Source organism: Osmia bicornis, chromosome 5, assembly GCF_907164935.1.
Source record: "Osmia bicornis bicornis chromosome 5, iOsmBic2.1, whole genome shotgun sequence".
In the NCBI taxonomy this organism is placed as follows: Eukaryota; Metazoa; Arthropoda; class Insecta; order Hymenoptera; family Megachilidae; genus Osmia; species Osmia bicornis.
Genome location: NC_060220.1, coordinates 2,103,741 through 2,123,309, shown reverse-complemented (window position 1 = coordinate 2,123,309; position 19,569 = coordinate 2,103,741). Strand labels below are relative to the sequence as shown.

Sequence of the window (19,569 nt, the reverse complement as noted above, 5' to 3'; positions counted from 1 at the left end):
TTCGTCTGTTACAGAATACTTTAGCTTACACTGACAGTACTTTGAAAACGATCTGCAAAAGTTCAAAAGCCTTTGCCCTGGCAATTTTTACCATGATTGTTCACCGCTTCGCTGTTACTTATATCAAAATAACATTACTCTTTGCTTTCGTTTTTCTTCCACGAATATCCACTTGTTGGGACTTTGGAGCTGTGAACCTGCCGGAAGACATTTTCATTGGAAAATTTGCTGTCTGGAGAAATCGCGCCTTTTTAGCTATACCAAGGTATCGTAAAAGTGTGCAATGACAATTTATTCTGCAATGTGAAAGGAAAAAAATATGAAAGGATTTCAAATTGACATTTTAGAACGGAAAGAAACGAAACTTTGGTAAACAGAACAACTCTGTACCAAGCAATTTGGCCTGAATCTAATTTTCCAGGGGTGAAACCTAGCAAACTATTCTCATCTAATTTGCATAATAAACTCATAAACGATGGATGTCTCAGATCCATCGTGAAATTGGATATCGATACTCGTGGGCGTTTGTGGTTGCTCGAAGTGCCTCAGAATCATGATTGTTCGGCTAGAATTATCATTTATAATTTGAGACGAAATAATCAATTGGTAAGAGATAAACTGATGAGAAAATTTTTTCATAAATTATTTTTATTATCATAAATCATAAATTATATAAACATTTTTAACAGGTGTCATCTACGGACTTACTGAACGTCCCAACGAAAAATTTACGAGCCCTCGCCGTTGATTCTTCCGGAAGTAAAGCGTATTTGGGAGATCCGGGAGATGAATCAATCATAGCGTTCATACCTGGTATAATAAATCGTCGAAAATGAAGTTTCAAATCCAGTTTCAATAAGAATTCTGTTTCAGAGAAGGAAAGGTGGTGGCGGATAACGATGATTCATGGACCGGAAGTTCCACGAGTTGTCAGTACCGACATCGCTATATCTAGGAAGAATTCGGCGTTGTATTTGAGTGGTTCCAATACTCTTAATTTATTCAGTATAAATTTAAATGAATTGTGGAACGAGCAAAATGTTTCTCCATCCAATGATGTAAGTAGAAATATATTCTTGAATGAAGCACAGAATGGTTATTTTGTCCCACGACTTACCAGAAATCACGAAATGTCACGGTTCTTTGGCACGGTACCAAAATGGGAGCTTCCTCCGGGCTGATCTGCGACTTCAAGGACGGTCTTCATTATTTTATGTCCTCGGAAAGAGCCAGCGTTCGTTGGGACACGAAGCTTCCTCTCAAAGTAATCCCACTTTTATTTCTCTTCCGCTTTATAGGATATAAAATTCTTTGCTTTTGTTTGCAGGCCGAATACCATACGATTCTTGTGCAGGATGAACATTGTCCCTGTATAACCGATTATGCAATGGACAGCCAGAAGAATTTATGGGGTTTAATAAATTCAGAGTGTCCATTTACCTCAGAAACACCATCGAAATTCCAGCTCAAATCGCGAACCATTAAAATCTTAAAATATCCTATTTTTTAAATTGAATCCTTGAATTTTTTAACTATCAATCGTTCGTCGTGATGTAATCATCAAATCATGTATCATTAGTGGAAGATTCAGTTTAATAGAGCGTAGTGACAACTTTTCATATGAATCATTCGATCATATTAATTATTTAATTTCCCTTTTGTACGCTTTAATACATATTACGAATACTTAATCATCTTGTTGGGTAATTAATCCAACCTGTCCATACATGGTTAATTAAAGAGTTAATCCATCAAACAGTATTATATAAGGCTCGTTTCAGAGCACGATATCTATCAGGAACGAGATCGACATCGATGATTTGCAAGGACTAACGAACTGGTAGTTGCGTTTTCATGCGTATACGTTGAGTAATGATTATTGCGAAAAGATATAGGTAATTATGCAACGATTAAGTCATTCAGCGCCTTAGGGATATCTTACAACACTAATGATTGGCGCTATAAACCTGATACTATGATTAAATATTGAAAAAATACAGGGAAACAATAAAACTGCGTTAGTTACGAGTGAATTTATTATGCACGATGTGTTTCATCCAACGAACTCATCGAATGGTCGTCGAAGAATAGTATCTAACACTGGTTGATTTGTCCAGGTTGAATCTTCCTCGAAGGGAAATCAAACTTTGTACATGACAATTGGAGTTTACAATACCCAACTGAAAGGTTCATTTCAACTATATTCTTCTTCAATATTCCTCGCAAGAGTTCACCAGAGGATGCAGCGACACCGATGCACCTGAACAACTGACAGCGTTATCAATATAATCCTGGAAGTTACTTTCAATCACCCACATGAGTCCTTTGTAACCAGGAATGACCCCGGTTGGTAATCTACAATCGCCAGCCTTCTGCACCAACAGGAAGTTGTCCGAGACGAAGGGAGTCTCCGAGTTCCACATGTATACGTTCGAATCACCTGGAGAACCAATTGATTAACTTTCATTCATTGAAAAATGATCACAAAAGACTTGAAACTTACCCTTTATTCTAAAGAAGATAGCCGAACCATTATCGGTACCCAGTAGTACAATTTTGTTCTTCTTCCCACCAATGTCCACTATGGATCCATTAGCATTTCCGGTTCTCAGATTGCTAGCTTTGATGGCGAACATCCTGCTGGAACCCAGGTAGGTGAAGTAAAGCACCTGGGTACCACAGCTTTTCCTTACGAGCGCCAGATATAGCGCGTCCGGTTTGTCCATGCCGGAAGTGACAGCAGCGGGAAGGACCACGCGATATCCACTGTCAGCTGTCACGTTGTAGACGATGATGGCCCTGGTACCAGCGTCGGAAACGTACACGTATACCTGGCCATCGGCTGCGTAGTCGACAGCCATGTATTGCAGACGAGAGGATGTGTCAGCCAAGGAACTTAAGTCGATTATTTTGACAACCTGGAATTCCATGAAATTTACCATTCGACGTGCAATTCCTTTGATTTATAATTTCAATCTGACAAGTGATATACCTTTCCACTGTTAGCGTTTACTCCTACAACCTTAGGAGGACATCTGCGGACAGGTTGCTCCATAGTGTTGACGATACCAACATCGAGAACCCAAAGGATACCCTGCATGTCCAGGGCAATATCAACGGCGCTTTGCAACGCTTGACAGTTTCCTTCTTCCTGGATCGCCCAGCAAGGGAAAGGAGTTATCTTCGGTGCACAGTCGCTCGTTTTCAAGGATAGAACACCAAGAGTGAAGGGTACACCTGGTTTGTAACGCGGTAGGGCCAGGATAGCCTCGTCCTTGTACACCTGCGCCCTCGTGGCGATCACGTTTCTAGCGATGTACCGTCCACTCGTTTCATAAATGTTTTTCGTACTTTGACAAGGCCAATTTAAGCTCTGTCCTGAGAGGACCAACGATTGCGACACCTCTTGAGTGGTGTAGGTCAACAGTGAGTCTTTCACTAAGACCATTAGACAGAGGGTGATGCACAGTCTCTTCATCCTGTCGTTCGGAGTGGATGCCTGGAGGCTGTGAATAAAGAAATAATTAAGAATTCAACAAATAAGACTGTTTGAATAACGAGACACTTACGAGATCGTCGTGGAGGTGGACACCCGAATATGCTCGTCTTAAATTCGATCTTATGCTTATATACACACGTGGGATGACGATAATTCAACGATTACTCGTTCGTGCACATTCGCCATGTTTACGATGAAATCTCTTCCGTTTTTCGCAACACTTCCGTCCGGACGAGACCTGCGGATCAACAAGGAAGCGCTTCCTGCACGAACGTTTACTAAACAATTAAAGAATTCGTGAAGTTCCATTCTAGAAATCATTTATTGATAATCAACAAATCTTTTTTCTGTAACATAATAAATTATATGTAATTTGGCAAATAAACTACGCGTATTTTGCATTAAAAAAGTGCAATTGTAAGCTGCTTTCAATTTTCCTTTATACGCAGTATTTAAACTTTATTCAATTAAAAATCAATTTAATAATATAAATTAATAAACATTTTTTATCAATGAATGATCCGGAAACGAAATAAATGAAACAACGCTAATGAGTAGCGGAACGCGGAAGAATGAAAATCGTTCCTGCCGAAACACTAAATATTTTGATAAACATTCACGTTTTGCAATCGATGGTTACCTCGTATATAACTGGCGTAATTTTAAAGAATTATCAGTTGAGTCGAGATCAGTCTTCAACAGTCTCCTCGAAAATGTTTTTTAAAGAAAAATTTCTCTCCGCATCCGCGTTGATAGTCAGCCTCTTGGTGGTTGCCGTTGTAGGAACATTTGATATAACATTGAATAGTAACGTTCAATGGACAGCTGGAAGCTTCCAGTGGCCATGTCCAACCACGAAGAACATGTTCAAAAGCAGTGGACGATACATTCCTAAGAATGTGATAGCTACCAGAGCTGCCATTTTCAACGACGACGCCATTGTAGCTTTACCTAGGTATATTATAATAAACATCCTCCATCGATAGACAAATTTAATCGATCTTTAATTCAGGTACAAGCCAGGAGTGCCAGCAACTTTGGCGAAAATCCAAAAGGATGAAACAAGCTGTGAAGCCACACTGGTACCATATCCTTGCTGGTCTCTTCAGGAAGAAGGAACGTGCACCGCATTGCAGAACGTCGTGGATTTGTATTTGGATCCTCAGAATATTCTCTGGGTGTTGGACACGGGGGTGGTGAACACTTTGGACCAACCAGTACGCAATTGTCCACCCAAGGTGCTCGCTATTAATGTCAGCACTGGCAAGGTAGGTGCCATCATTACTAATATCTTCAGATTCTTCCCACTTGAATTCTATTATAATTACACCACCCAACTAAGTACTACTCCTCCATTAACAATTTCCTCTAATGACCCCAAAGAATAATATTAACTTACTTTCGTTCCTTCTAGCTGGTTAAGACAGTAGAACTTACCGGTCTGACCACGTCCACGTCTCGATTGCAATACGTGGTAGCGGACTACAGCCCAGACGGCAGGGTCTTCATCTACGTATCCGACGCCGCATCAAGGGCGATCCTCGTGTACGATGTTACTTCCGGTCGTGGTTATCGCGTCGTTTTACCCCAAGCCGTCACTATAGGCTGCACCAGAAGAGACGTCTTGTACCTGGCACTTCTTCGACGCTCAGACGGAAGTACCTGTTTGGTGTTCACTTACCTAAGCAGCAGTCGTATGTTCTCGGTGAGAACGGAACATCTTCGAAACGGTTCGGCGAACGGAAGAATCCACGATCTTGGACAGAAAGCAAAGAAGATGATCTTCTTGGGCACGGACAATGGCAGCGCTCTTTTCTTCCGGTACGAAGGAGAGCCGGATATCTACAGATGGGACGCTACTGCCCAATTCAATCCGCAATGTTTCCAATTGGTTTATACCAGTAACGAATGTTTCCTGGCTACTCACGTGGTGGCTGATTATAACAGAGGAAGGATGAGGGTTCTGGAGTCGAATTTCCCTGATTACATGCAGGACACCGTGGGATGTGGTGCTAATCAAGCCCTTAATCTCATGTAATTAGATGAACGTTCTTTTTAGTGTATTCTTGATGAATTAAAGGACTTTTGAGCATACCAATGTATAGACTTTCTTATTTATTCCTTCTCCTTCTATGACGGGGTGTTATCTATTTGGAGCGTACGGTTAAAGTTTTGAAAATTTAGCAACATCGTCACTCATGATGGCACATTGCGATCTAACGCAACGATACGAAATTTAGAAAATTGTAGATAAATTTACAAGAGAAATTGCTAGAAAACTTAATCAGAAATACAAAATATGTTGCACTTCAGGATATACTATGAAGTAATTATCATTTCGAAATGAAATTACAACGGTAGAAATGGCAAACTCTACAGTAGCATATTTTTATAACAGGATGTCAGTTAATTATGGGTTGTTTTAGTCGGATATTTCTACGCCAATGCGTCAAACTAGCCTATAAATCAAGATGCAAATCGTTTCGTGATGTTGGTCATGTATCCTGCACTGCCAATGCAGCGGTACAGAAGAACTTTGCTGAAAAAAAAGGAAACCTTTCTCTCCTACAATCACTCCGTTCGGCGGCCAGTTCGATCGAGATTAGTTGCCCTGAAACTGTTTCAAAATAGTTAGAACATACAATGGTGTGTAATAGTACTTGTAAATCGTTACTTGTAAATCTTTACTTTATTAATAATAAAATAGTAATAGGAATTCAACGTTCCTTTCGCTTCTTCCACTATTCGGGTTGAATTACACAAATGGTATAATTTTCGAACTCTCTTTCCGTTTCTTCTATCGCGAAAGGAGCTTTCCATGAAAATTGATATTCGGTATCGAATTTGGTTCCTGATTCAACGCGATTCCGATCAGTGAAAGTGCGACGATATATTGTTACGCTATGCGATATCTATTCGCACGATATTTCTTTTTTATTTTCGCATTAATTATCGTTTATAACAGTTAATACGCGTGTGTGATAAATTCGAAAACGCCATATATTTGTTCTGATAAAATCTGAACGCTCGGGTAAACGCGTAACATGATCGATGGACTTGGTAATTAACTAATGAAATTTGATTAGTCAATATTTTTTTTTAATCAACAACGTAACTGTTGTTTGTCGTTCCGGACGATGCGCTCGATATTTTCCCAAGAATTTTAGCGTAGAGGGTTTATATTTAAGGCGTGAAAAGAACCCTTGAAAATTGTGAATATCCAGAAAATATTTAAATTCTTTAGGTTCGACAACTTTCTCTCTGTCAAACGTTTCCTTTGAAGGATCTGATAAAAGGTTGAAAAGCGTTCGTGCAAACACGTCCATTTTTGACCGCGCGATTATTCGTGTAGCCACTTTGTACGAGACAATTCGATCGGATCAATTTTCGAACGACAACGTTTTGTTACACCACGGAGCTTTTCGAAATCTTGATCAGAAAGTGCGAGTTTAACACATGTTTTGTTAATTACAATTGTTTTCCGATAATGGGCTGTTCTTTTTTTTTATCTTAACAGTAGGATTAATTACACGGCAATTAATCATACCTCGTTCTACGAATTATGCGGCAATTATACGCTGATGGTAAGATGAATAGGCTATAGTTTGTTAGCGAAAATGAGAAAGTGATTAGAATCTAACGTAGCTGTATCAAGTAATTCTGGATTGGTAAATATCGGCTGGATAAATTGGAGAACTTGAAGAAACTAAGGAGAGAGTGATGTAGAAACTGGGAAAGCCAACCGTCTTAATTCTGTACAACATTGCAAACTTGAAATAAGGAACAATTTTTGTGCGCCATTAAAATTCTCTAATATTTTCAGTAATTTATTCTGAAAGAATGATTATCGATTATGTAGGCGTTTAGTGGAGGGGGAGAGGGTTTCGTCTCCCCGAACGCCTTTGGTTCGCTAGGGGACCGCTAGGTGGCGGCGAGATGATCAGTGTTCTCGCTAGCAGTCGCCTGGCATGTAGTTCAAATATACATATATGAGTTTCGAAAAGCGGGGATCGTCCATCATCAGCTCCGCTGAAGAGTCTGGCAGACTATAACTAATAAATTATTTTTTTCTTTGGTTTTCCTATGACCGTTACTTTTAGAACAGCATGTACAATAATGCAGTGCACGGTCGAGCGGTTACAAGCTGACTTTCCAAGCCGGACTTGTACGCAACGGCGGAGGGAAAAAATGAATTCGGCATGAAAACACATCAGTGGTCGTTGAATGACATTACGCAAGCGTTCTTAACAATCTTGCAGCCCGCATGTTGAATTTTTCCCTGTTTTTCCCGTTCCTTTGGTGAATATTTCAAACGAACATGTCCAAATAACGTGACGATAGAATTGGTTTCTTGCGAGGGCGCGAAACCGCAATCTTTGATTGCGTTCTTCTTCTATCGATGATTTAACAGTTTCGCTATCGGCTGAAAAAACTTGGCCGAATTTTTTGGAATTTTCCTGATGTCACAATTATTCGTATCTCTGAATTTAATAGCTGTCCGTTAATTTTAGAATAATTTTCTCATTCATGGCTGCAGGAAAGAACCGAATGATTCTGCACAAAAGACACGTGACTGACATTCTCTGTTCATTCTACTCATTCATCATCTACTGTTACCCTCGCAGCTGTACTGCAACTACCGTTTTTCAATGGTCAACAAACGGATTTAACCCGAGGACTCGTTATCTAACACAGTACCCTCGTAGACGTACATACACTTGCTACTGTTCAATGATAATCATCGATCAAACAAATTCGAGGAAATAGAAATTTGAAATTCTGTATTTGTTAGAATTGTTATTCCCTTGACGAACAATGCTACCAGGCGACAAATGGTCTTCGTTATTAATCGTTTAATATTCGCTATCTTTCGCATGATCAATCATAGACGGCGGAAAACAAGGAGATTTCGTTACTTCCGTTCTTCCGTGGGAGTGTCAGCGACCCCCATAGACCCCGTAATTCTCATGGTATTTCAAGTCGACCGGATTACACAAGCCTAAAACGCTTTATTCTCCACCAGACCAGTATTGCATTTACGCAATGCATTTTCTACTCTATAATTTTCTTTGATCTTGATATTTTCTTCACCCAGAATCTCTTCTAATTTTTCAGATTTCAACGACTCCACGTTTTATAGAATCTACTAGTTTTTATAACATAACATTTATGTTTTTAAAATGGAACTATTCAAAAATTCATATTTCTAATTCACGAAATTAAATTAAGTGTATAATAATGTCACGAATACGTGATTAAAATCACAATTACACAGTTCTGACCGGTATGCGAAAGAAAATGGCAATTGTACGAACTAAGCTGTTAGTAAATGTTATGTGGAAGTCCTTGATACGTAACCCCGATCGAAAGTCCCCGGAACTAAAGAACCGCACCCAGTGCTACAGATACAACCTACGTTTTTGGACATTGTTTAATCACGATAGTATCACTGTTTTCGTAATACTTGAAATAAATGGGACAGAACAATGTCTTTATTAAGGACTTGTATCCAAATTTAAAATTTATAAGAATATTAACCCTTTGAGCTAGTTCCCATTTTGTATAAAAATTTATATATATCTAAACTTGTAATTTGTGAAAGTTTATATACCTAATTACCAAAGGTCACAGGAGATCTAATGATCCAATGCCGCGATGGATCGTAACCTTTTCTCGAAATCGCACCCACCTGGAGTCATGGGTGTGAAGGATCGATCGACGTAAGTAGACGGGCGTACGAACGTGTATAGTTGCACAATGTGTTGATTTGTGCTTTGTGGTTGCCTCCTGTCTCCAGACGCCCAGGATCTGACTCGAGGTAAGAAAATTAGACCAGTCGTTGTTCAGACAGCGGGACCTGATACACGCTCGGTCTATAGACTTGCAGTTTTACTTCGAGCTCTTTCCAGAAATACTCTGTGTTTCTACAAATCAACTCCTATAATCTTCGCATCATGAGGTTGGTGCTTCTTTTTTTAAATTTTAAAAAATTTTGTACCGCTTTGAAATATTTGAAAAAGTGTTAGTTTGAGCGCAGGTGATTCAACCCTTTCAGTACTGAATTTTCTTGCAACAGTGAATTCGCATTATAAACCGAATTATTAATTTCATGAAAGAAATGCTTTTCTTTAAGACTGCATTGCACGTGAGTTCACACGAGACGCAGCCTCGTATTTGCATAATTCTTGTAATATATTCACCGCCAAGGCGGAAACATCCGATTCGTTCAAGATCAAGTCCGAGGGAAAGCTTTTCCAATAATAACATAATCCTTGTTTGAATTGTAAAATGAAAGATTATCATTCTTCCGTGGAATATAACTCGAGAAATGCCTTGTTAATGAATTCAAAATCAACATCATTGTTTCGCGCGCATTGCGATCATCGATCGTGTAAGAAAACCTCGCCAGAAATTTACACTTTAAGATCTATCGTTTTCGAGCATAGTCGTAAATATCACTGTGAAAAAATTCTTGAAATATCTCTTGCGTCATAAATAATAATTAGGTGCATGTAGGTGGTAACACGAAAGTATGCAACTTATGTCGGTAATTTCTGTGCATATCCGAGGCCATAAGTGGAGTTACAAGAACTCCTATGATCATAATTCATGAAATTAATTAAAATAATAATTATTCTTCACAGGATCTTAGTTTTCGTCCTCCTGGCAGGGTTGTCCTCCGCAGAGGTTCTCCAAACCATAGCTCAATGGCCTCTGATGGACTTCGCCCTACCCTACGATCGAGGATTTCTAAATCAATATCGTCCCGAAAACGTAGTACCTACTGGGATTGAAGTCGGCTGGGATAAGATCTTCATCTGCGTTCCAAGGTTAAGAGCTGGGGTACCATCGACCTTGAACTATATCCCGAGGAATCTTCCGCTAGAAAGTAGCCCGCAACTTCAAGCGTATCCATCATGGGACTGGCACAGCGCTGGAAAGGGAGACTTGAATTGTTCGAAGCTGATCTCTGTCTACAGATCGAGGCTAGACAGGTGTAATAGATTGTGGGTGCTGGATAGTGGGATAATGACGTCGATCGATGACTTTATGCCGGTTTGTATGCCGAAAATTATGGTGTTCGACTTGCAAACTGACCAATTAGTGCGACAGTACACCTTTCCACGAGAGGTAATTTCTTTTCAGATTCTATTTATAATTAATGCGCTTCCAGTTACTCTAATTGAAAATATTATATTTTTCTCTTCAGGTACTAAGGCCAAACACGTTACTGACGAATCTGATCATCGACGATGTTTCAGCAACCACCTGTGACGATGTGTTTATTTATATGAGCGACACCGCAGGACCTGGTTTGTGTTTCGAAATTTCTAATTATAAATTTTCATGCCCAATTTCATTTTGAATGCAACATTTTTCTTCAGGTATATTGGTGTTTGATGGAGCTACAGATAGGAGTTGGCGAGTTACGCACGCCTCCATGTATCCACATCCAGATTACTCCACGTACAGAGTAAGATTTATAAGGCAAACTATTTTTTAATTAAGCAAGTATTTATTGCTGATTAGATGGAATACTATGTGTAAGCTAAATTGATTTATACGAGCAATTAAACCAGCTCGGTTAAGTGAAATACTATCGTAACATAATTCAATCGTATAATTCTTCTAATAGGAGAACGTAAATTTCGCGGTTCGGTTTCCACGCGCAATGAATATTTACGCGGTCAGTTCAAGCTTTGTAATTCGCGCCTCGATTATCATTTCTTGCTAATGCCTGTTTTCTTATCCAGGAAATTTCGAGGAATTTCACGGTGAATAGATCGTTTCACGCACTGTGAAAATTTATGGGAAGTCACCGCTCGATACAAGCAATGATATTTTCTTTTTATTATGCGAAATGGAATTTTATATGTTTTTTGATCAAGATAGGAAGAGAATATTAATTGACTAATTTCCTAGTGATATAATGATTGTGAAACTACCGAGTTTCATTTTTTATCGAGGTATTTTGCAACTACCAACTATGGACTACTGATAAAAATACTTTTCCCTAGATTGGCAGTGACACGTTTGAACTGATGGATGGCGTGGTCGGCTTAGCTTTCTCCGCAAAACAGGGGATGGTTTATTACCAACCCCTGGCGACGGATCGTCTGTTCAGCGTACCGAGCACTGCCCTTCAAGCTGGTCCTCCAGCATTTGGAGAACAATTACCAGTGACCTTGGTAGGCAGAAAATCGAGTCAAGGTCTCGCGTTGGCCGTCGACCCTCGAGATGATACAATTCTCTTTTCGCCATTAACCGAAGTGGCAATTGCTGCCTGGCAACCGCAAACCAATCGACAAAGGTATTCCTATCACTTTGCGATAGTCCTAGAATCATAGAGCTAACGATTCTGATTCTTTTTCAGAATCTTGGCATACAGTCCAGAGAAGCTGCAATTCGTGGCGGAGATTCGATGGGCTCACGATAATGGTAATTTTTGGGTAATGAGCACCAGGTTCCAGAAGTTCTTCCGAAAAGAGGTCAACGTCCGCGATATCAACATACGAATCATGAGGCTAACGGCTGAGCAACTTCCATTGAAACACGCGATTCTTAATTCGTACACTCAATCGTCGTTTCCCTTACATTTTTATAACAACACGTTAGGGTTCTAATTAAAACCTCAGGGGCGATAGGTAGAATAAAAATCAGTATTACAATATTTATACAAGAAATTACCTCTACATTCAAATACCAATTTCCTAAAAATATTTATGGATCGTCGATAATCTATGAGATTTAAATTTTCAAAAAATAAAGAAATATGTAAATTTATCGAAAGCGATTCTCTGAATATTTAACATCAAACAGAGGGAAATTTTTACGATCTGACGACACTCGTCATCTTCAGATTTGCTCATCTTTAATTGATAAGTATTACGTATGCAGATGCAATTATGCAATCACAATCAAAAGCGTTTGACGCGTATTGATTGTGAATAATAATCCATGTAAACAATCGATCAACGTAAGTTATTTAACAGCACGACCGTCATGGGTCAAATTTAACTCCTTCGATTTGGAAAAGTACCCAACACCTTTTTTAACATCTTACCTTGTTTTTGTTCCTAAGTTTGCGAATAAAAAAATTCCATACTAAATTTATGAAATAGAAGTATTTAAAAACTGGGAACTTCTATTTCTTATCAGAACCGGCCCTGAAATTTTGGGGATCCGAGGCGAACTCCTAAAAAGGGTCTCTTCACATATATGACAAAAAAAGTAGCTCAAATAAAATTCATAAAATTAACATTAAAGCTTGTATAACTAATTTAGATTAAAAATCAAACAATGCATCTGCTCCGGGATTAAGCACACGAATAATCGGTAAACTCGTTTTAATTATACGAACCAACAAACCTGTTGGATGACCATGACCAGAAAAGACCACGATATTCGAGGAAACTTACTCGACCTACTGGAATTCACCGAAGAGATGATTAACTGGGATCGTTGCTCCACGAGAATCGTTGTCTCTTCAGTCGATCCTCGAACGCTGCGAGGGAAGCAACTCTCTGCTCCGTTTCTTTTATCTCTCTAAAAAGTGAAACATAAAAACTGTTTGAAAATCATTTCGTATCATTCGAATCAATGGAAATGTTGTGGTTGTAAAACGGGTAAGTAGAGTAGCACTGATATTGGGAACTTTTTATCAAACATCTGAGATTTCAATATTATTATGTAAGATGATTACTGAAAGTTGGAATGAAATTTATTTTAAGTACCAATGTCACGGTGGTCATTGATTAAAATTCAAATTTTGTGCAATTGAAACGTGGAAGATAAACTTTGAATAAAGTTAGCATTAGTTTAAAGAGACTTAAAAAGTGTGCGTTAGATTTTCTCTTAGAAAAGAAATTAACCTTCTGAGACAATGGAAATGTTGTAAAAAATCTTCGAAAGTGAATGTTTATCGAGATCACGTGTGCTGAGTGGTACAAAGTTTTTCAGCACAATTATCACACAGGGTTTATCGAGACATTAAACAACAAGTTTCGTTGTCCGATGATTGGCAACCTTTCGAGGTCGATCATGATTCCAGGAAGTATTAATGATCGAATTTCGTGGATCGAAGTCGGTCAAACGGTAATGCTTATCGGGGTTTTTCCCTAAGTGGTGAAAGTTTTAAGGAGAGAAAGAGCCAGGTGACACCGAAATGATATCACGATCGCGAGAAAACGGTGTTAAGCTATGCCGAACGATCGACATTTAAATAGTCTTTTGTGATTTGCGAGGGACTCATTTACTTGGAGAAATTTGGGTCACTTTGAGATGCTTGTTCCAAGTGAAATTGAAAAAGAAATTTGTAAAATTAATCCAGGGGTTAATATAAATTCTTAATTAAAGTAAATAATGCAGTGCTTTTTTTTTAAGAAAATAAAAATGAACGTCTGGTGAACATTACGCAATCCATTGACACGATTCTCAATAACAAAATTTGAATATCACACTCTTGAGCATTTATTGTTCAGCAAACACCTGAACGTTTGTAATCCATCATCTCTTCTTTAATCGCTGTTTTATTATAAAACACCTGTTTTGTCAAAACAGAGGTGTCTTTTTATTAAAAATCATGACTCAAGAGAGATAAGATCCTTCAAATTGGAAAACAAGCTTCACAATGCCAAGATTCTGTACAATAGCGTCTGCTGAGATTTCTAATTTTAATAATTACAGAGAACGCATCTAGGTATCATTTTCTCGGCGAATAATCGTTGAATTACATGGAAATAATAACTCTATTGCGATTTCATTCGAAAATGAGGCTTTGCTGGACGATTTTACTCTTGGTAATCTTTGACGCAAGAGCGCATGAAAAGCTGAAGACTATATACTCTTGGAAGGCGTTGGAATTTTTATTTCCAAACCAGTTTGCCAAAGAAGTGGCAATTAAGAATGGAGATTTCATACCCGGCGCACCAGTGCCCATCGACGTTGACGTCTACAATGGAGGTGAATAAAATTATTTCATAATTTCTATCCTCTATTGTGTCAACAAAGTAAAATTTGTTAAATAATATTCAAGGGCACCAGTCGACGGTGTTCGTCGCAATTCCAAGATTTCAAAAAGGGGTACCAGTGACTTTGGGCTACGTTACTGACAAGGTGTCTACAGATGGCAACCCTTTAATCGCACCCTTTCCAAATTGGGAGTACAATGCCATAGGAAACTGCGACATGATCACTAGTGTCTACAGAATGCAGGTACTCGAAAACTTTTCCTAAATGATTAGAATGAACTGTGACAGGAGAACAATGACAACGAGAATTATTGTTATTTTTATGGGCAATACCCGATTACTAATCACCCTTCTAACGTATATGCGGAAATTCCTATTATTACTCATGTACTAGAATTTCAGTGGAAACGAAGTAAGCGATAAGTTATCTGCAAAGCTATTTTCAATGACTACTTTGTTATTTTTCATCTAGGGACTTGTAGTATCTTGTAAATGCATTTTCAAACATTAAATTATGGTTAACAAAAAATATTTTTTTTTCTTAGATAGATCAATGCGATCGTTTATGGGTCCTCGACACCGGAGTAGTGGAGGAGACAAAAGTCTGCCCACCAAAATTACACGTGTTTTCCTTACGCAAAGGCACTCTGATCACTCGCTATACTTTTCCTCGTGATCATTACAAAGAAGATTCTTTGCACGTTACCGTGGCTGTCGACGTTCGCAATACGGAACAAGACTGCAAAGATACATTTGCTTACATCGCCGATGTGACCGGATTCGCATTGATCGTCTACGATCATCGTAATTCGCGATCTTGGAAGATCAACAACAATTTGTTTTATCCATACCCACCTCACGGTACTTTCGATATCAAGGATGTGACGTTTGATCTTATGGATGGGATCCTGGGTTTGGCAATGGGTCCCCTTCGAAACGACGACAGGATACTTTATTTTCATTCTCTGGCCAGCAGGGTCGAGTCACGGGTGTCTACTTCTGTAATTAGGTGAATAACAATTTTCAATGATTTCATTTTCAGAGATTAGCAGTTTAAAATTATACTTCATTTGCGTGAAACGTAGGAATTATACGCTGTTTCATGACAATCCCGAGGCTGCAGCGAGGTCGTTCATCGCGTATGAAGGAGAACGAGCTTCGCAATCGGCAGCTCAGGCTATGGACCGTCATGGAGTTCTTTTCTTTGGTCTGTTATCTGATCTAGCGATCGGTTGCTGGAACAGCAAGCATTTTCCTAATTATGGAGGCCCTAATAACGAGATACTTGTTACCGATTCGGAAACATTGCAATTTCCATCAGGGATGAAGGTACGAACGCCACTTGACTCTGAATTTTCTGACGAAGAATTTTTATATTAAATTATAAAATCGAAAACTTTCCAGATCATCATCTCGAAGAAAGGCAAACAAGAATTATGGGTCCTCTCAGCGGCCTTCCAAAAATACATGAGTGGTTCGTTACATAGTAATGAAACGAACTTTATAATTCAAGCTGGTTTCGTGGACGAACTGGTTCGTGGTACCAAATGTGACGTGTCTGCTTTGGATAGTAGAGGCTTTCAATTTCCGAAATGAACATCCTGGCACCACGAGCAGTTTTTTAAAAATGATTTCGAGGATTTCTGGTGGAGATACTCGATTTTCGCTAATAATTATTTCAAGTCTTTCTATTCGCGAAACTATTTCGAAAATCATTATTAACACCTTATCTATTATTTATAGACCTTGTTAATTTATGAAATTAAAAAATTTGAAACAGGTTACTGCTCGTGGTGCTGAATTAGTGTTAAATTAGTATTCTAAGATTGTATTAAAAATTTGGCTGTCATTATTTATTGTTGTGTGTGAAGAATGATTAGTTCCTAATTAAAATATTATTGATTATAGTTAACAGTTTAAGATATTCATTAATGTAAATAAAACCAGCGAATCTAACGTTAATAATTCTGTTCTATTTATTTCACGTTCCTTCTTAATTTGATAAAACTCGAGATAAGAATGAAATTTGCTAGAGAGTATAATTACTGAAATCAGACATTTCTGGGAAAGTAATTTCACTGTGATAATACACTTTCAAAAGCCTATCTTTTGTTATCTTTTGTTATCTTTGAAAAGCTTTTAGTGTTTCAACCTAAAATATTTTCCCGCGATAATTTTCAAACTACTGCGAATCGGAAAAAGATATTATAGTTTATTACAATTATCGCGATTATATATTAGCGGAAAATAATGTACATCTGTTCCAATGTAAACATCGCAATGTTTGCCTTGAAACACTTGTACGAAAGGGTTATGATTTACATACGTTGCGCTTCTACGTTTCTCAGAACGTTATCAACGTTCGTTAGGCAATTACCTGACGCATTTTAAATATACTAAAAGCTTACTCCTGCCTGTCCCGAGGAAAAAGCAAACGTTTTATTTTTCCTCCTATACTTATCTCGTTTTAGTATTATCTGGTCTAAATACAGAAGGTCATTATTGCTACTTGTATTTATTGCCTGAACTCATGCATGCGCTGCTCATTCATTTGTTTGACTTCTTTCCTTAAAAAAACTGACAATCCGTAGGTAAAGTATAAATCTCATAAAGTGATTTATTTTCTAAATAAATAACGCTTTGCTTTCACTCGAACAATTTAATCCAGAAACATGAAGGCGTCCTGGTTGCTGCTATTATGTTTCGCTGCAGTTTCTTTCCAAAATGCAGTTGCAGTTTCAAAGAAAGAAGCTATGAAAGTGATAAAAGAATGGAAGTACATTGATTACAAATACGACAATGAAGAACAGAAACAGTCTGCTATAAACTCCGGCGAATACAATTACAAAAATTGCTTTCCCGTAGATGTTGATCGATGGAATGATAAAACTTTCGTCACTGTTATCAGAGACGAAGGTGTGCCCTCATCTTTGAACATCGTATCGAAGGAAGTGGGTAAGGGTGGTCCTCTACTCACCCCATACCCTGATTGGAGTTGGGCTAGTACTAGCAGTTGCAACAATATTATAAACGTTTACAGAATTGCGGTAAGTGGGAAAATAATTTTTCTAAACGATCAATTAATCAATTTTAATTGAAACGATACTCAGATCGACAGGTGCGATAGACTATGGGTCCTGGACACAGGTGTAAAGGGCTCGGACAGAATATGTCCTACGAAATTGCTCGTTTTCTATTTGCCAACTTCAAAATTGATAAAAAGGGTCACAATACCTGATAACATCGCGATGAACACAACGATAGGACAAGGTCTCTTAGTAACACCAGTCGTTCAAACTTTCGGACGCGGCTGCCAGAAAACATTTGTAAGTGTTATAACGATTTCAAGCTATGAATAACGATTTATCGAACCATGTATGGGAAATAATATTTATAGGTCTATATGGCAGACGTCGATGGCTATGGTCTAATATTCTACGATGGTTCATTTTTCCGTCGAATAACATCGACTGCTTTGGATTCCGATCCGAAAGCCACGGTTTTCACGATTCAAAAAGAAAGTTTCACATTGCAAGACGGTCCTGTAGGAATGGCCTTATCCCCTTTTTCCGGGAATATTTACTACAGTCCAATGTCCAGCTTTAATTTGGACATCGTTAACACTCGGTCCATCATTGAATCAGGGGGGACTGGCGCGTGGTTCAAAGAGTAAGACCTTAATCAACGGTACAAAATGCTAATTAATTTTTCTTTAACATCTAATTGATTTTAGGTACAAAAATATTTTGTGGACTCAATCGAGTGCTAAAGCAATGTCAGACACTGGAACTCTGTTCTTTGGACTTGTCAATAATACTTCCATCGGTTGCTGGAACGAATACAGACAACTTAGAAGATCAAACATTGTTAGTACTATTAACAATCTATGTTTATTATCGTTTTATCCAATTAATTGTTTGCTAATTTGATTACAGGATCTGGTTGCCCTTAACGAAGAGAATCTCCAATTCACCAGCGGTTTGAAAGTTAAGAGCTGTGCCGGAAGAGAAGATTTATATGCGATGACTAATAGATTTCAAAAAATCTCGAGTGGAAGTTTAAATTTCAACGAGATTAATTTCCGAATACTGAAAGGAGACGTGTTTACTTTAATCCAGAACACTCGTTGCAAACCAGAACGTTATCGATACTATTAGTTTGTATTTCTGATGCAGAGTGTAAAAAATATTTAGTGAAAAATATATTTTAAAAACAGTAGATGCTTTAATCTTTGGAAAATTTTCAATAATATTAATTGGGATAATTTTAAACAATTTTATTCTTGATCAAAATGCTTGTTAAGGCTTAATTTGTAAATTATTACACAATTACAATGCGCATAACGTGTAGGCTCAGAAACAGCTGCAGGAGTGACGACTACATGAAGCGCACTCGACCGTGGCCACGGACAAACTACTCGGCGCGTCGCGTTGGTTCGTAGCTGACACTCCCGTGGCTGCGCCTGCGCGCTGTCTACCCTGCTTACACGGCTGTTTTTCATTAATAATTCAAAAACTAAGCCTCGACGAGCATTTTGGTAAAGGAAAAAGTTGTTCAGAATCACTCCAACTACCACCCCCTCGAAAGTCTGCCACCCCTAATCGAACACCCAGTTTAAATTTCAAAATCCAAAATGTTCAATACGAAATATCAAAAGTGAAATTACCTAATTACCTAAGATCGATATTAAATCCATCAAATTCAATTTAGACAATATATATTTTTTTTAAATTAGATATACATCTAAATCCATCAAAAAATTTTGCAACATGTCAAAGAGCTTCAATTTAATGAAGTGAAATTATTAATTATATTCGATGACTTTTAGAAATCGTAGGGAATTTCAACATAGGAATCAAGAGCAACTGAAATCGAGGAAATTTAAAAAGAACATACAAGACAGTTACGGTATATCGTTTTTGGCGAGACAAGGATCTCGATGGAGTTACATGATTGATAATCAGGTTAGATTCCTCGATAACCGTTTGTTTATGTAAAATAAATAATAAAATGAGAAGGGGTGGGCGCAGAAAAACATTACTTTCCGCTTTCTCGGTTCGACCGAACCAATTTCAGTCGGACGATCGATCCTTCAGTGTC

General features: G+C 38.2%; 5 protein-coding genes across 6 annotated transcripts; 4 read left to right on the top strand and 1 right to left on the bottom strand.

Moving 5' to 3' along the window:
• The first annotated feature begins 45 nt into the window (after positions 1 to 45).
• On the top strand, positions 46 to 2,028 carry LOC114871031. The gene is made up of 6 exons (XM_029176408.2): positions 46 to 265; positions 348 to 606; positions 690 to 813; positions 874 to 1,058; positions 1,121 to 1,264; positions 1,328 to 2,028. The coding sequence occupies exons 1-6, from the start codon at positions 93 to 95 to the stop codon at positions 1,508 to 1,510; spliced, it is 1,068 nt and encodes a 355-aa protein (XP_029032241.2). The 5' UTR covers positions 46 to 92; the 3' UTR covers positions 1,511 to 2,028.
• Positions 2,019 to 3,814, bottom strand: LOC114871179 (major royal jelly protein 1-like). The gene is made up of 4 exons (XM_029176768.2): positions 3,570 to 3,814; positions 2,993 to 3,506; positions 2,504 to 2,918; positions 2,019 to 2,440 (listed from the first exon to the last, which is right to left on the bottom strand). Exons 2-4 carry the CDS (start codon positions 3,476 to 3,478, stop codon positions 2,211 to 2,213), a joined length of 1,131 nt encoding a protein of 376 aa, XP_029032601.1. The 5' UTR covers positions 3,479 to 3,506; positions 3,570 to 3,814; the 3' UTR covers positions 2,019 to 2,210.
• Positions 3,815 to 4,159: 345 nt separating this feature from the next.
• LOC114871181 (protein yellow) lies at positions 4,160 to 5,593 on the top strand. The gene is made up of 3 exons (XM_029176776.2): positions 4,160 to 4,454; positions 4,512 to 4,767; positions 4,914 to 5,593. The coding sequence occupies exons 1-3, from the start codon at positions 4,213 to 4,215 to the stop codon at positions 5,535 to 5,537; spliced, it is 1,122 nt and encodes a 373-aa protein (XP_029032609.1). The 5' UTR covers positions 4,160 to 4,212; the 3' UTR covers positions 5,538 to 5,593.
• A 3,886-nt stretch (positions 5,594 to 9,479) lies between these two features.
• Positions 9,480 to 16,431, top strand: LOC114871030. Its single transcript, XM_046285966.1, has 10 exons — positions 9,480 to 10,630; positions 10,710 to 10,812; positions 10,885 to 10,973; positions 11,518 to 11,810; positions 11,874 to 12,116; positions 14,229 to 14,461; positions 14,535 to 14,713; positions 15,015 to 15,478; positions 15,555 to 15,798; positions 15,874 to 16,431. The coding sequence occupies exons 1-10, from the start codon at positions 10,109 to 10,111 to the stop codon at positions 16,063 to 16,065; spliced, it is 2,562 nt and encodes an 853-aa protein (XP_046141922.1). The 5' UTR covers positions 9,480 to 10,108; the 3' UTR covers positions 16,066 to 16,431.
• A 522-nt stretch (positions 16,432 to 16,953) lies between these two features.
• On the top strand, positions 16,954 to 18,697 carry LOC123987782 (major royal jelly protein 1-like). Of its 2 annotated transcripts, none has more exons than XM_046285703.1 (6): positions 16,954 to 17,060; positions 17,138 to 17,516; positions 17,580 to 17,795; positions 17,867 to 18,138; positions 18,203 to 18,335; positions 18,405 to 18,697. In XM_046285703.1, exons 2-6 carry the CDS (start codon positions 17,142 to 17,144, stop codon positions 18,624 to 18,626), a joined length of 1,218 nt encoding a protein of 405 aa, XP_046141659.1. In that variant the 5' UTR covers positions 16,954 to 17,060; positions 17,138 to 17,141; the 3' UTR covers positions 18,627 to 18,697. The 2 variants fall into 2 exon arrangements, with proteins under 2 accessions (XP_046141659.1, XP_046141658.1); XM_046285702.1 differs by having other exon boundaries at positions 16,997 to 17,056.
• The last annotated feature ends 872 nt before the right edge of the window (positions 18,698 to 19,569 follow it).

Bases quoted from the DNA above. Each gene is read 5' to 3' on its own strand.
- LOC114871031 (XM_029176408.2), top strand. From the start codon at position 93: ATGATTGTTCACCGCTTCGCTGTTACTTATATCAAAATAACATTACTC. The intron at 607-689 runs GTAAGAGATAAA...CATTTTTAACAG, and splicing joins TGAGACGAAATAATCAATTG to GTGTCATCTACGGACTTACT. The intron at 814-873 runs GTATAATAAATC...ATTCTGTTTCAG, and splicing joins AATCATAGCGTTCATACCTG to AGAAGGAAAGGTGGTGGCGG.
- LOC114871179 (XM_029176768.2), bottom strand. From the start codon at position 3,478: ATGAAGAGACTGTGCATCACCCTCTGTCTAATGGTCTTAGTGAAAGAC. The intron at 2,919-2,992 runs GTATATCACTTG...ATGGAATTCCAG, and splicing joins TAAACGCTAACAGTGGAAAG to GTTGTCAAAATAATCGACTT. The intron at 2,441-2,503 runs GTAAGTTTCAAG...TTGGTTCTCCAG, and splicing joins TATCTTCTTTAGAATAAAGG to GTGATTCGAACGTATACATG.
- LOC114871181 (XM_029176776.2), top strand. From the start codon at position 4,213: ATGTTTTTTAAAGAAAAATTTCTCTCCGCATCCGCGTTGATAGTCAGC. The intron at 4,455-4,511 runs GTATATTATAAT...TCTTTAATTCAG, and splicing joins GCCATTGTAGCTTTACCTAG to GTACAAGCCAGGAGTGCCAG. The intron at 4,768-4,913 runs GTAGGTGCCATC...CGTTCCTTCTAG, and splicing joins TTAATGTCAGCACTGGCAAG to CTGGTTAAGACAGTAGAACT.
- LOC114871030 (XM_046285966.1), top strand. From the start codon at position 10,109: ATGAAATTAATTAAAATAATAATTATTCTTCACAGGATCTTAGTTTTC. The intron at 10,631-10,709 runs GTAATTTCTTTT...TTTTCTCTTCAG, and splicing joins AGTACACCTTTCCACGAGAG to GTACTAAGGCCAAACACGTT. The intron at 15,479-15,554 runs GTGAATAACAAT...CGTGAAACGTAG, and splicing joins GTGTCTACTTCTGTAATTAG to GAATTATACGCTGTTTCATG.
- LOC123987782 (XM_046285702.1), top strand. From the start codon at position 17,004: ATGCGCTGCTCATTCATTTGTTTGACTTCTTTCCTTAAAAAAACTGAC. The intron at 17,796-17,866 runs GTAAGTGTTATA...TAATATTTATAG, and splicing joins GCGGCTGCCAGAAAACATTT to GTCTATATGGCAGACGTCGA. The intron at 18,139-18,202 runs GTAAGACCTTAA...AATTGATTTTAG, and splicing joins ACTGGCGCGTGGTTCAAAGA to GTACAAAAATATTTTGTGGA.